Here is a 12,223-nt window from a genome sequence, read left to right as displayed (position 1 = left end):
CTGTATTAGGATAACTATACACTAAGAGTTAAATTAACACACATACGGTAACTCAGCCCCTTTTATTTTCAGGTGAGAGAGCGATTACGAGTAGCACTTGAAAGGTGTAGTTTGTTAGAAGAAGAATTAGGTGCCACCCACAAAGAGGTAAGCTTGATAAATCATCCTGTAATTTGATTGGGGTTTAATTTGTGTCCCTTAATCAAACAAAAAAAAGCATGAAGACTAGTTGTGGATGTCAGATGTCGTTTAACTTTCTGATTGAGGACCAGCCCATGTGAGTCGTTGCAGAGTAAGCCAGGCTTTCATTTCAGAGTTGCCGAGTCTCTTAAGTGCCCGCTGGTTCAGCGGACGATAGTCCGACGTTAGCAACCTGGCTGTGTTCGGGGTGGGTAACATCGCCCCGTGTGTTTTCTTTTTACACTGTTTACAGTTTACAATTGTGTTTCTCCAAGTGGAGTTTTGCTACTTGTTTCTTTACTCTCATATTCCACTTTTTGGTTTTAGCTAATGATTCTGAAAGAACAGAATAACCAGAAGAAAACACTAACCGACGGGGTGCTTGACATAAACCATGAGCAGGAAAGCGCGCCGAGCGCAAACGGAAAGGCAAGTCGCCGGCCCTCTCTCCGTGCGGCCCTGGCCGGCAGGAGTCAGTTGTGACTTTTCGCGTTTCTCGGGAGCTCTTTCTCTCCTCGCTCACCAGACGGGGCTGTCTAAGGATTCCTTTCCCCCACTAGAGATCGTCCGATGGGTCTCTCAGTCACGAGGAGGACCTTGCCAAGGTGGTGGAGCTCCAGGAGGTCATAGACAAGCAGTCAAGAGAGCAGAGCCAGATGAAGGAGCGCCTGGCGGCCCTCTCCAGCCACGTGACGGAGCTGGAGGAGGACCTGGACACCGCCCGGAAAGACCTCATCAAGTCTGAAGAGATGAACACGAAGCTGCAGCGAGACGTTCGCGAAGTGAGTGGCCGTAGCAGGGTTGGTGACGCCATGGGGCTGAGTGTGTGGGCTGTTTGGGTTCGATGGCCCCTCACCTCCCACCCCCGTCGCCTCCACCTTGGGCTGGTGTGTAAGTAAGAGCAGAGTAGAGCAGTCCTGGGGCTGATTGGCTGCGTCCCCCGTTGCGTGGTCAGTCTCCTCTCCCTGAGGTCCTCAGAGGCGGGGAGGCCTGGTCCGGCTGCGGCGCGACGTGGGGCCGGCCCTGCTCCTGCGCTGCGCCGCGGCCCTGTCGCGCCTGGATGCGCGTCCCTCGCTTCTGCCTGTTTTGGGCTGTCTGGGCTCAGGCTTCCCTCTGGTGCACGGGGTTCCCCCAGAGGGACTTGTGCCCAGTCTGTGGGCTCTGTTCGGGGGCGGTGTCGGGCGCTTTCGCTTTTCTGACCTGCCTCGTGTGCTGCGCCTTGAATGAGTAAATGGTGCCGAGTGTCGGTGGTCAGACGGAGCGGGGTGAAAACGCACCTACGTCAGATGTCACAGATGCTCACCTGTATGATCGGCACTCACCTGATTGATGAGAAACCACCTAATTCTCACTGTAAAAGTGAATGAGTGCTGGATGCTTCTGGTGCCTCTCTTGTCAGTGTCACCTCTCCTTTATGAATAGGCAACCCCCCATCCCCCCCACCCCGTGAGACCACCACAGAGAGAACCCCTTTATGTATGCATGCAGAGCAGTTTTATTTTCTGTTTAGCAGCTTGGTGTGAATAATCAAAACAAAAGTCCTTGCATGTATTGCATAATCTGTGTTAGTCTTGGGCGACAGTAGGAGATTGTGTGGCAGAGTTTAATATGCAGAGAAACTTGGAAATTTTTTTGACTTGTCACTTTTAATACTAAACTTTGCTAACATTAGTTACATAGCAAACAGGGAGGGGCCTGGAATGGGCCTTGAGCGTGGGGCACAGGAATTGCTCTAAGTAGAGAGTTCTGGTCGTGGTATCAGCGTTTGATTCTGGGTGATGAAATTTTGCTTTAGAATGTTGCTTCCAGTTATATTAAACTTTGACTTCTGTTTCTATTTGTTCGTATTACTGCTTTAATTTTCTGGTAATTGGATGAGCTTCTATCCGCCTCTTACCTGACAAAGCAAGACACTCACTGTTGGATCTGTTGAGGGGCCACTCGCTGTCCTGGGTGAAGTCCACTTGAATCGTGAGGCAAACAGAGGGCCTGTCTTCGTGGCAGATACCTTCACCTGGAATTTTTGCAGTAGTGGGATATTTTATTATACTTTTTTTGTGAAATAATATATAGAAAAGGATAAGCTTTGGTAAACTGAGCGGCTGGGCATAGCATTAAGACAGATGAGTGCTGATCATGCAGGTGAACATTTGTACTTGATGTAGGTGTGTTTTCATTTGCCTTGGAGAAGAATATTGGCCTCTCTGTCAGTTTAATTTTGAGGACACTAACTTTTTATTTGATTTGAAAATTAGGATTTAGTCCACCCTTTTCTCTCTCAAGTGTGTCAGTGTGCTACCTGTTACTCACCTGTTGCCCTCTGATATGCCCGATGCAGGCCATGGCCCAAAAGGAGGACATGGAAGAGAGAATCACTACTCTTGAGAAACGCTACCTCGCAGCACAGCGTGAGGCCACCTCTGTGCACGACCTCAACGACAAACTTGAAAATGAAATTGCAAATAAAGATTCCATGCATCGACAGGTAGTGGTTTTATTGAACTCTGTCTGGCTTTTATTGATTAATGATGTTAAAGACCTTTTCCCGTGACTTCCATGTTGGAAGTCAAGCCCCAGTGGTCTTTTCATGACCTTGGAATGTTACGCTCACAAGTGTGGGTGACTTCAACTTACAGGTTCTACTTACTTAGGATTTGGTTGAACCATCTTCTGGAGCTACACTCCTGATTCTTTTCTTCTGTTTTAAGTGAACAGTAATCTGTTGCTTGTTAGCATTTTTACCAAAAGAGCAGACAGTGGCAAAGAACATCAAGGCAGCTGGCTACCCCAGTTAGTCACTGGGGTCAGCGTGATAAATGACAGATTTAGAAATGCAGCCTCAGTAAATTTTGTGCCTCCTGTGGTTTGGTGAGCCATGCTCGCTCTGTTTCAGTGTGGTCTCAGGTAATCAAGGGTTAACCGAACGCCCAAATCCACTTCTTAAAAGTGAAATGAGTTTGTCTGATATGTTATGAATTATATCATTTAGGCCCAAAATAAAGATAAAAAATAAAATACTAGAAAGCCATCAAAATTTATAGTGTGGAATGGTGTGCAAAATAATGACATTAAAAGACAGCTCATACTACTACATGTGAGGATTTTATTTTCTGAGCGTTTTAAAGCATAACATATCATGTGTCTGTGCACACAGAGGTGAGTGCGCACAGAAGAAAGAAGAAAAGTGCTTGGGGACATGGTAACCTCTCAGGGACCTGAATTTAGAGATGATTTATAATTTTTTTTTAAACTCTGTATTTTCTACATTGAAATTTTTTAGAGTAAGAGGATTTTTTAAAAAGAGTAATCACACATTCACCAAAACAATGTGCCTGGCGTTTTGTTAGGCGCACTGTCAGAAGGTCAGTGTTTCAAAGGCGGTGAAAGCTGTGTCGTGGCTTACCTGCCCGGCGGCCTGCCGGGGCAGCTTTGCCTTCGACGCCGAGTCTGATGGTTTTTAAAGAAGGGTTAGTCCGGTCAGTGAGAATGAATAAGCTTCCACAGAATTGTCTTTTAAAGACTTCTTTGGAGGTATTTAGGAAAAGCAGATACTTTGGCAGGAGATGTTTTGCATGTTGAAATCAAGCCCAGGAAAGTGGGTGCGTACTCCTCACAGAAAGAAAAATTTTGCTCCAAAGCAGCTGCCAAAGCTGTTGTTTCCTTCGGGACTAATTTGGAAGACACCTGCGTGTAGGTTTTGTTTCGGTTTATTGAACATGGAAACGAACGGCTCGCAGGTTTGCCCGGTTTGATCCTTGGCTCTCATTTCGCAGACTGAGGACAGAAACCGCCAGCTACAGGAGCGGCTGGAGCTGGCGGAGCAGAAGCTGCAGCAGACCCTGCGGAAAGCGGAGACGCTCCCCGAGGTGGAGGCCGAGCTGGCCCAGAGGGTGGCCGCGCTCTCTAAGGTGCTGCCTTGGCTCGTGCTCGGGGTCAGACGGCGGGATTTGGGTCTTGAACATGACGTGTTCATGTGCCTTGTTGTTCTTACGTCCTTGCGCCACGAAATAGCTCAGACTGGTTCTCAGTGCTGCTTTGTCTGGCATACGTGTAAGACGTCAGGCGTCATCCCCTTTTTTGTCATCCCTGAGTTGACCCCCTCCGGTTTTGCCCCGTGTGCTGTTTGTGCCCCGTGCGCGTCACCTGAGGGAGAGCCGCTGCTGCTTAGAGCTGTTTAAGTGGCAGAGCGGAGCGCGGGGCGAAGCCTCGTGTGGAAGACAGAAGACAGGCTTTTTTTTTCTCAGAAATAGGGAAGTCCCGTTCTCTCGGAAGGACAACCAGAATAAATCTGTAATAAACACGTTTTAAGTCATTAATTCGTTTGTTCAGCGAGTGACGACTGCCCTCGCAGCCCTCAGACCCCTGCCCCGGGGCGGCCTCCCACCGGCGCAGGGCCGGCTCGGCTCACCCTCGCCAGCGGCAGAGCACGGGCCAGCGGGCCATCCGGCCTTCCTGGGCCTAGAAGGGGCTTCCCCTGCGCAGCCGGCGGGCACCGGGCAGGCACGGAGGAGCCGGCCCGGGCCTGTGCTGGCTCCTCTGTCAGGAGTCGTGTTTTGCCGCCTGGGGCTTGGCGAGCTGCTGGCCCTGGGGCTGGGTGCCGGTGCGCACAGGAGCCAGCTCCTCGCCCACAGCTGTCACAGAAGCACTGTTTCCTCTTTGTGATCTGCGTTTAAAGTCCTGGTTTCTTCTCTCCCTGTCGTCTCTCCTGCCCCTGGTCGGCCTTGTAGTCTGACCTTTTGTCCTCTGGAAACTCCGCTGCTAAGGAGGCTAAGCGGTGGGAACTCGCCCCCCCAGCCTAGGAAGGTAGCCTGTGCGCCTTGCTCCCCTGTGCCTGCCGCTTTCCCGCTTGCCCGGCTGCCTCGCCGGCACCTGTCCGAGGTCGGGGCTCAGCCCGTCGATGCGGGCCCGGGGCGGGGGCAGGAGTGCATCTTCCCTCCCACGTCGGCCACCGCCGCGGTCCAGCACCCGAAGCCGCGTGGACGCGGGGCTGGTGGAAGCCCGAGCTCTCCCTCTCACGGGGGAGCCCGCACGTGGCATGTGGTGCTTGTCGCTCGAGCAGTGGTCGCTGGCTTGTCGTCAGCGGGGTGCAATTGTCAGCTAGACTGACGCTGTTCCTTGCTGACAGGCGGAGGAGAGGCATGGCAACATTGAAGAGAGGCTGCGCCAGATGGAGGCCCAGTTAGAGGAGAAGAACCAGGAGCTACAGCGGGTACGTGTCCGGGCACGAGGCCGAGGCCAGCTCGAGCCGGGGTAGGGGGGTGGGTGTCCATTCTCTGAACCTGTCGCATGTGCTTAGCTGTTGCCTCGCCTGTGAGCTGCCTCCACTCCATGACCAGGTGTAAGGCGGGTAGGAAACTTGCCCGTAGACAATGTGCAGGGGGTAGGGGTCCCCATGGCCTAGAAGGCTGCTTGCTGCTCTGCCTAGGAAGCTCCTGTCAGGAGGCGCTACAGGTACAAGCGGAACCCGACGGGTGCCCCCGAGACAGGCCCGAGATGCTGGCCTGGGGTCTCCCTGAAACGCAAGAGTAACCACATCATCCTAGAGGATGAGCCTGCCTGCCTGGGGTGTGGCTCTGGAGTCCCCAGTCCAGGTCATGGGCCTGATCTCTGTCCCCAGATGCCACGTTACTACCCCCGGCACAAAGGTGTCTGTGGGGAAGGCTGTTCTGAGCACCAGGAAAGCCGTAGGTGAGCTGGGATACAAAAGAGTGTTCAGAAAATGTGGTGGTGGAGCTCCACATCAGGCCGGTCCTGAGAGCGCTTTCCCTGGAACGCTTGGTCACATGTCAGCACGGAAGAATCATCCAGGAAACAGAGCGGATGGTCATCCATGTCCGGCCGGCACTCAGCCTATAACATCAGTACCGTCATCACCAGAGACCTGTGCTCTCGGCGTGGCCCGCAGGGCCTGGACCAGGCACTCGCAGGGGTAACGACTCGGCGCCCCTCGGCGGGTTGCAGCTCATGCGGCCCCTGCCTCCCAGCACACGCCCCCGCCCTTGGGCAGAGGATCAGATTTTTACTGATCTAGGGACGCACTTCATTACTTTGAGAACTGGCTCGTGGTGGCCGTTGAGATCAGGGTACTGTTCATCACTAATGCAGTTCAGAGTAAATGCTTTAAGTCACCTTGCTTTGAAAGTATTTGAAAGCTGAGACCTGACTGTGGAGAACTGGGTCTCTTCCAGGTGGCGGTGGCTGCTGTGTGTGGAGTGTGGTTCTGAGTGCTTTACACGCAGTCCTGCAGCCGCCTGGGAGGGAGGGAGGGGCCAGCACCCACGGTGCACAGATGGGGAGACCCAGTGCATGGAGGGGCTGAGGGCGTTGGCAAGGCCTCATGGGTTCCCTCCTCCTAACTGGGCAGCGTGGCTGGAGCACACACCTGAGCCCCGTGCCGCACTGCCCTCCACCTGGGGGGAGCCCTGAGCACTGCGATGACCCACTCGGGTGACCCGCCGTGACGCGGGCTGCTGTTAGCACTTCCTGTCCCCTCTGTCCACTTCCCTTTTGTGTTCCTTCAGGATGTGGAATGAAAACAAGCTTTTTAAACCATGAAATTGATGCTAATTTTATAAAACACAAACTTACCAACTTTGTTACTACATTTCAAAATTACTTAGCATAATTTCTAGTCTCTAATATGTTATCGTTACAGAAAATTCAACTGATGTAGGAGTATAAAGAAAAACATGTGTGAACATCTGATTTTTTTTTCCAAGATGAATTTTTTTACCTTTTGCTTTGTGAACTGAATTCATTTTACCCCCTCCATCCAGACCCAAGTCTCTGTTTACGTCCTGGGAAATTCCTCCACCAGTGTGTGTAGAAGCTGGTGCTCTTAAAAATATGCTTATTTCTGCACAAAAGCTGCTCCCTGCGTCCAACTGACAGCTGATGACTGGTGACGTTCCTCAGGCCCCATGGGAGCTTCGTTTAACAGAAGCAGTGGGGGGAACATGGTGACGTGTGATGTCTGGAGGACTGGTGCCCGTGTTTCTCCGCACCTGTGAGTGGGTTCTGGTGATCCTGCAGGAGGACGCTGGTATGGCAGCAGGGAGCAGCGGCCTGGGAGTGACTGTCCTTGGCACTTTGAAAGCAAAGATCATGCTGTCCTTGAAGTTTGTGAGTTTTTGTTTTTCTTGTTTTAGGCAAGGCAGAGAGAAAAAATGAATGAAGAACATAATAAACGTTTATCAGACACTGTTGACAAGCTTCTTTCAGAATCTAATGAGAGGCTTCAGCTTCATCTGAAGGAGAGAATGGCTGCTCTGGAAGACAAGGTGAGGTGTCCCCGTGTCACTGGGGGTCCCCCTTACAGAGAGTGCGTTTGTGCTCTGTGCCTGAGGAGTGACGCATAGCGGTGGCCAGCGGCCGTCACACACAGTAGATTCTTCATGGAGGAGGAAGTACCAGCTGTCATCCACTCCCCGAGTTAACCGACACCCCTCATGTCCTGCCAGGTTGTGTGTGTGGGGAGCTCCGGAACAGGAGTGGGGAAGCTGTCTCTATAGAGGCTGGAGAGTGAGTGGTCCAGGCTTTTACTGGTTATGAGTGACTGAGTGAAATAGCTTGTGCTAATCGGGAGCTAGAGCGACAGCAGCCGCGGACGGCACACAGAGGAGTGGGTGGGCTGCGTGCCGGTGGAGTGTGACTGCAGAAATGGCGGTGAGTCGGCTTCGGCCGCCGGGCCCTGCTTTGCCGTCCCCTGCTTTGCCGTCCCCTGCGGTGGGATCCTTTTTTGGGTCCAGCCCTTGCCCCTTCGTTGCACTGGTGTTGGAAGTCGGCTTCTGTCTCTTTTACGTGGTGTCACCTGAAGGGTTTAATCAGCTAAAAATAAACACTCGCACAGCCAGCTCCTGCCTGCTCTCTTCTCACCTGGTTTGGAGAATGTCCAGGCCCGGACTCGGGCTGCTGTCCCCATGGACCCGCTTGAGCCGTAAGCAGAGCAAAGGGGTGTCAGAAGCTATGTCAGGGAAGCTCTGATGAGCCGTGCTTGGATTCAGGCTTTCAGAAAACCTGCGCAGGTGCACCCGTGTCCTACAGGATGAAGCCCAGAGCCTTCCCTGGGGTTGGCACCTGGGGTGACCCTTGTTTGAGAGAGACCAGTGGTGACCTCTGATCACGGGACACCTCTCATTTGACACAAAGCCCATTGTGAAATGCGTGATTAGAGACCCCATAGGGCCGTCACCTCAGTTCCTCCCTGGTCAGTGGGCCGGCCTGGAGGTAGGAATATTTTTGTCTTAGATTTGAGTCTTACGTCTGAAACACGTGCCAGGTTTCCCCAGTGACCAGTGAACTGCACAGCCTGAAAGCTGGTGCAGTTTACCAGATTAAACTCATGCCATAAACTTCTATCTAGAGAATCTGTCAGTGAAGAAGTAAATTTCACGTGTACAGATTAGTGCTGACACTGCCCGTCCGCGTGGTTGGCATTCACTCCGTGGGAGCGTGACACGCTGTCTAGTACATGCACACAGTCCCTGTCTTTTCTGCAGTGCTTTGTGATTTTAAACAGAAGTATAGCCGAATTGTATTATGTGGAACATTTTTAAGAATGAACACTAAAGGACTATTTATATGTTTTTTAGAATTCTCTCATACGGGAAGTTGAAAATGCGAAAAAGCAGTTAGAAGAAACGCAACATGACAAGGTACTTAAATCTTTGAATCTTTTAGAAGTCTGCTAGGAGCTGGACTGAGCCGGGCTCGTTGTTGTAATTACTGCAGCTGTCTGGCAGAAGCTGCGTTACGTTTTCTCTAGGCTGGTCCCCTCTGTAAGGTGTGTAGCGCTCTCGGCTCTGCACGCCGGGCGCATGTGTGTGGAGCCGGGCGCATGTGTGTGGAGCCCGGCGGCTGTGTGCGCTCCAGGGTTCCGAGTCCTCCCTGGGTTCGTCTGAGAGCACCAGCATCAGCCTTCCGCCCGGAGCAGCGCGGCCCTGCAGAAAGATGCCTCGAGCCATTTCGTAATCTAGAATTTCCTCGTAGCCACGTTTGAAGCAGTGAAAAGAAGCAGGCGAAATTAATTTTATTTAATCTGATGTAGTCAAAATGTTCTTTTACCATGTAGTTGATATCGAAGTTAATGAGCTACTTGACTGTTTTTTTCACTTGAAGTCTTTGAAATCTCCCGTGCCTGTCACAGTCGTGGCCCATCTCCATTCGGGCTGGCCCCTTTCCAGGTACCTAGTGGCCACTCTAGTGGACAGTGCAGATCTGGAAGGTTACTGGGTGACTCCAGAAATGTATCAGTTTTCCTTATTGTTTTACTGGGTACAGAAATGAAGTTGGGCGGACAAATGATAAGTGTGTGAATGTGTGCTCGATGTAGGACTGTTAAAAATAATCAGAGAGGTCAGTGCAGTAGCCGGTGACTGTTCTCACATCCCGCCACAGAGTTCTGCTTCTCTCTGCAAAATGCGTTATTGTTAAGGCTTGGTGTTTATCGTCTAACAACTGTCCTATGACCGAGGTATAACTCCCTGTTCACTAGGATTTATAAAGTTAATTTGGTGGTTTGAGTATTTGTGTTTGCTCTAGGACTCTTAGCAAAAATTTTCTCAGAATTAAAATGTTGGGTATTTATAACTGCTAATGTGAACTGTTATGGTTATGTTCAACATGTGAGCACATTGGATGCAAGTAATTTGAATCCTGGAAGAGATGGCCGCCACGTGTGTCATTTGCTGTTTTGTAGGACCAGCTCATACTAAACCTGGAAGCGCTGAGAGCTGAGCTAGACCAGGCGAGGCTGAGAGGGGCTCCCCTTCACCACGGGTATGGCGCTCAGCAGGTCACACTGCATTTCGACACCTGCCGTGTGGGTACCAGGGCAAGCCGTTGGCTGTATAGACGGTGTGACTGGATGTAGCTCGTGGTCCGACATCAAGGATCCTGTAGCTTAGTGGCAGGCAAGAGGGGCAGGTCAAACTCCGTTCCACAGGTTAGATCCTGGTGCTTCGGAGCGTGGTGGGCACATCACTGACAAAGCTCAGAAGCACCGGCGGGCAGCGGGCTGCTGGGCGGGCCAGTGAGGGGGGTGCCCTTCTTGGAGACCTTGCGTGTGAGGTTACTTCTCCCCACCTTGACCGGGTCTGACTTGACCAGCAAAGCAAGTTCACTTTTCTTTTAATAACGATCTTTTTCTCCCCTGTGTTTCAGCCGACCCCACTTGGGCAGCGTCCCGGATTTCAGGTTCCCGGTGGCGGACGGGCCCGTGGAGCCCTACGGCGGCAGCGCGGTGCTGCGGCGCCCGCAGAAGGGCCGGCTGGCAGCGCTCCGAGACGAGCCTTCCAAGGCAAGGGCCCCGTCAGTGTCAGTCGCCGCTTTCCTTGTCCTGCGATTTTGGGGCTGTTTTGGAGCAAAGGCGTTCGTTGCTAGGTCGCTTTCTCTCCCCTCCCCATGCTGTTTTCCTTTCTCTAGCTAAGTGTTTACTGACTTTTAAGGCGTGCATTTTTTTTTTAAAGAAGAAATTCTGATAAAATATGACCTACTCAAGTGCAGCACAGTGCTGACTATACTACAGTTTTGAAGTAGTAATTAAGAGTTAATGAATACACATGTGCATCGTCTTTTAGTGGGAAGGATTCTCGTTTGGAAGTTTAAATACTTTCACATTTTTGTCTGTTTTATAGTATATATTTTCATGTATTTCTCTGTATTTTGAGCGCCTATATTCAGTGAACAGCTCATGTGGGCCAGGCGTCATCATAGACCTAGGGCTATGGCCGTGGATAAAAACCAGACACAGTGCCCTGAGTGCACGTGCCATTCTAGTGGGAGAGACAGCAGTAAATGAGAAGTCAGGTCAAGTCTGGCGTGTGCGTTAGCTGCCGTCACTATGTGTAGGTCACTACAGAGCTTAGTGGCTTAGCAGTGCATGCTGAGTGGGTCTCGGTTCTGTGCACTCGGGAGCATCCCAGCGGGATGGTTCCGGCGCGAGGCCTCCTGGGGTGGCCGCCGCTGGAAGGCTCAGCTGTGGCTGAACGGTGCCCTCCAGACTCACTCAGCTGGTGAGGGGACCTTCTTCTGGGCTGGCTTTCCTTAAAACTCACTAGGGGAGAGAGGAGGGGAACGCCCCAGAGCCTTTTACATCCCAGTTTTGGAAGCCACACAGCTTCACTGCCACTGCATTCTGTGTGTCAGAGTGAGCTGCTAGGTCCTGCCCTCATTCGTCGGGGCTTGGGGGGAGGAGCCCCTCTGCCTCTTGAAGGGAGGGGTATTAAAGAATTCACAGACGTGTTTTTAAACCACCATGTCAGATGGTAATAAGCAGGGAAGGGAAACTGGGGGTACCGCAAGTTGGAGAACGAGGAGGGGATAATAATTTTAAACAGAGTGGCCAGTGAGGTATCACCAGAGGGAGACATTTAGCAGAGACCTGGAGAGGGGAGAGAAGGAGCCACTTGGAGGTGAGAGGTCGTGACAGGAAGCTGGGCTGATGGATCGGTGTCGGGTGCAGGAGAGAGAGGTGGGCCAGGGGCCCAGGGCTCAGTTTTGAGCAGCTGAAGGACAGAGTCTGTTTCCTGCAATGGGGAGCCTGCGGCTTTGGGGAAGGCTGGGAGTTGGGCCCTGGTCCTGCTCAGTAGACAGGCCTATCAGATGTCCAAGAGGACGAGTCAGGTCGACAGTTGGCTATTACAGCCCAGACCCGAGAGAGGTCCCAGCTAGAGATGGACTGGGGGTCATGAGTGTGCAGATGGTATTTAAAGGCCTGCAAGAAGATGAAGTCACCAAGTAGGTGCCAGCGGGTAGAGAGATGAGGTCCAAGGATAGAGCTGCCAGGCACCCCAAAATTCAGAGGAGGACAGGGAGGTTGAGAAGGGGCAGCAGGAGATAGAGGAGGAAACCTGGGGAGGGCGGGGCCTGGAGCCAGGGGAGCGAGATGCTTGGGGTAGCAGGGAGCATGAGGAAGGGTGAGGAAGGAGTGGGTTCGGTAGTGGGTTTGATGGGCACTGTGGAGCAGCTCTGCTGGAGGGGGCGCACGGCCTGCTTGAGCTAGTGGAGACCTGGAAGAAGTGGGTGGAGACGGAGTACAGGCTGC

The 12,223-nt window shown here is 52.2% G+C and overlaps 1 protein-coding gene across 4 annotated transcripts in view; it reads left to right on the top strand.

Annotated features, from left to right (window-relative positions):
• The window catches only part of PPFIA1 (PTPRF interacting protein alpha 1), a 77,407-nt gene that overhangs the window by 34,889 nt on the left and 30,295 nt on the right, over positions 1–12,223 (top strand). For all 4 annotated transcript variants that reach the window (XM_074371529.1, XM_074371528.1, XM_074371531.1 and 1 more), the window contains exons 5-14: positions 73–147; positions 508–609; positions 741–962; positions 2,519–2,665; positions 3,954–4,088; positions 5,306–5,389; positions 7,329–7,460; positions 8,772–8,834; positions 9,878–9,957; positions 10,342–10,477. In XM_074371529.1, coding sequence (XP_074227630.1) covers positions 73–147; positions 508–609; positions 741–962; positions 2,519–2,665; positions 3,954–4,088; positions 5,306–5,389; positions 7,329–7,460; positions 8,772–8,834; positions 9,878–9,957; positions 10,342–10,477 — 1,176 coding nt within the window. The remainder of the gene's footprint in view (positions 1–72; positions 148–507; positions 610–740; positions 963–2,518; positions 2,666–3,953; positions 4,089–5,305; positions 5,390–7,328; positions 7,461–8,771; positions 8,835–9,877; positions 9,958–10,341; positions 10,478–12,223) is intronic.

Source organism: Camelus bactrianus, chromosome 10 (assembly GCF_048773025.1).
Source record: "Camelus bactrianus isolate YW-2024 breed Bactrian camel chromosome 10, ASM4877302v1, whole genome shotgun sequence".
Lineage (NCBI taxonomy): Eukaryota > Metazoa > Chordata > Mammalia > Artiodactyla > Camelidae > Camelus > Camelus bactrianus.
The sequence above is the reverse complement of the archived record's forward strand: the minus strand, read 5'-3'. Positions and strand labels throughout refer to the sequence as shown.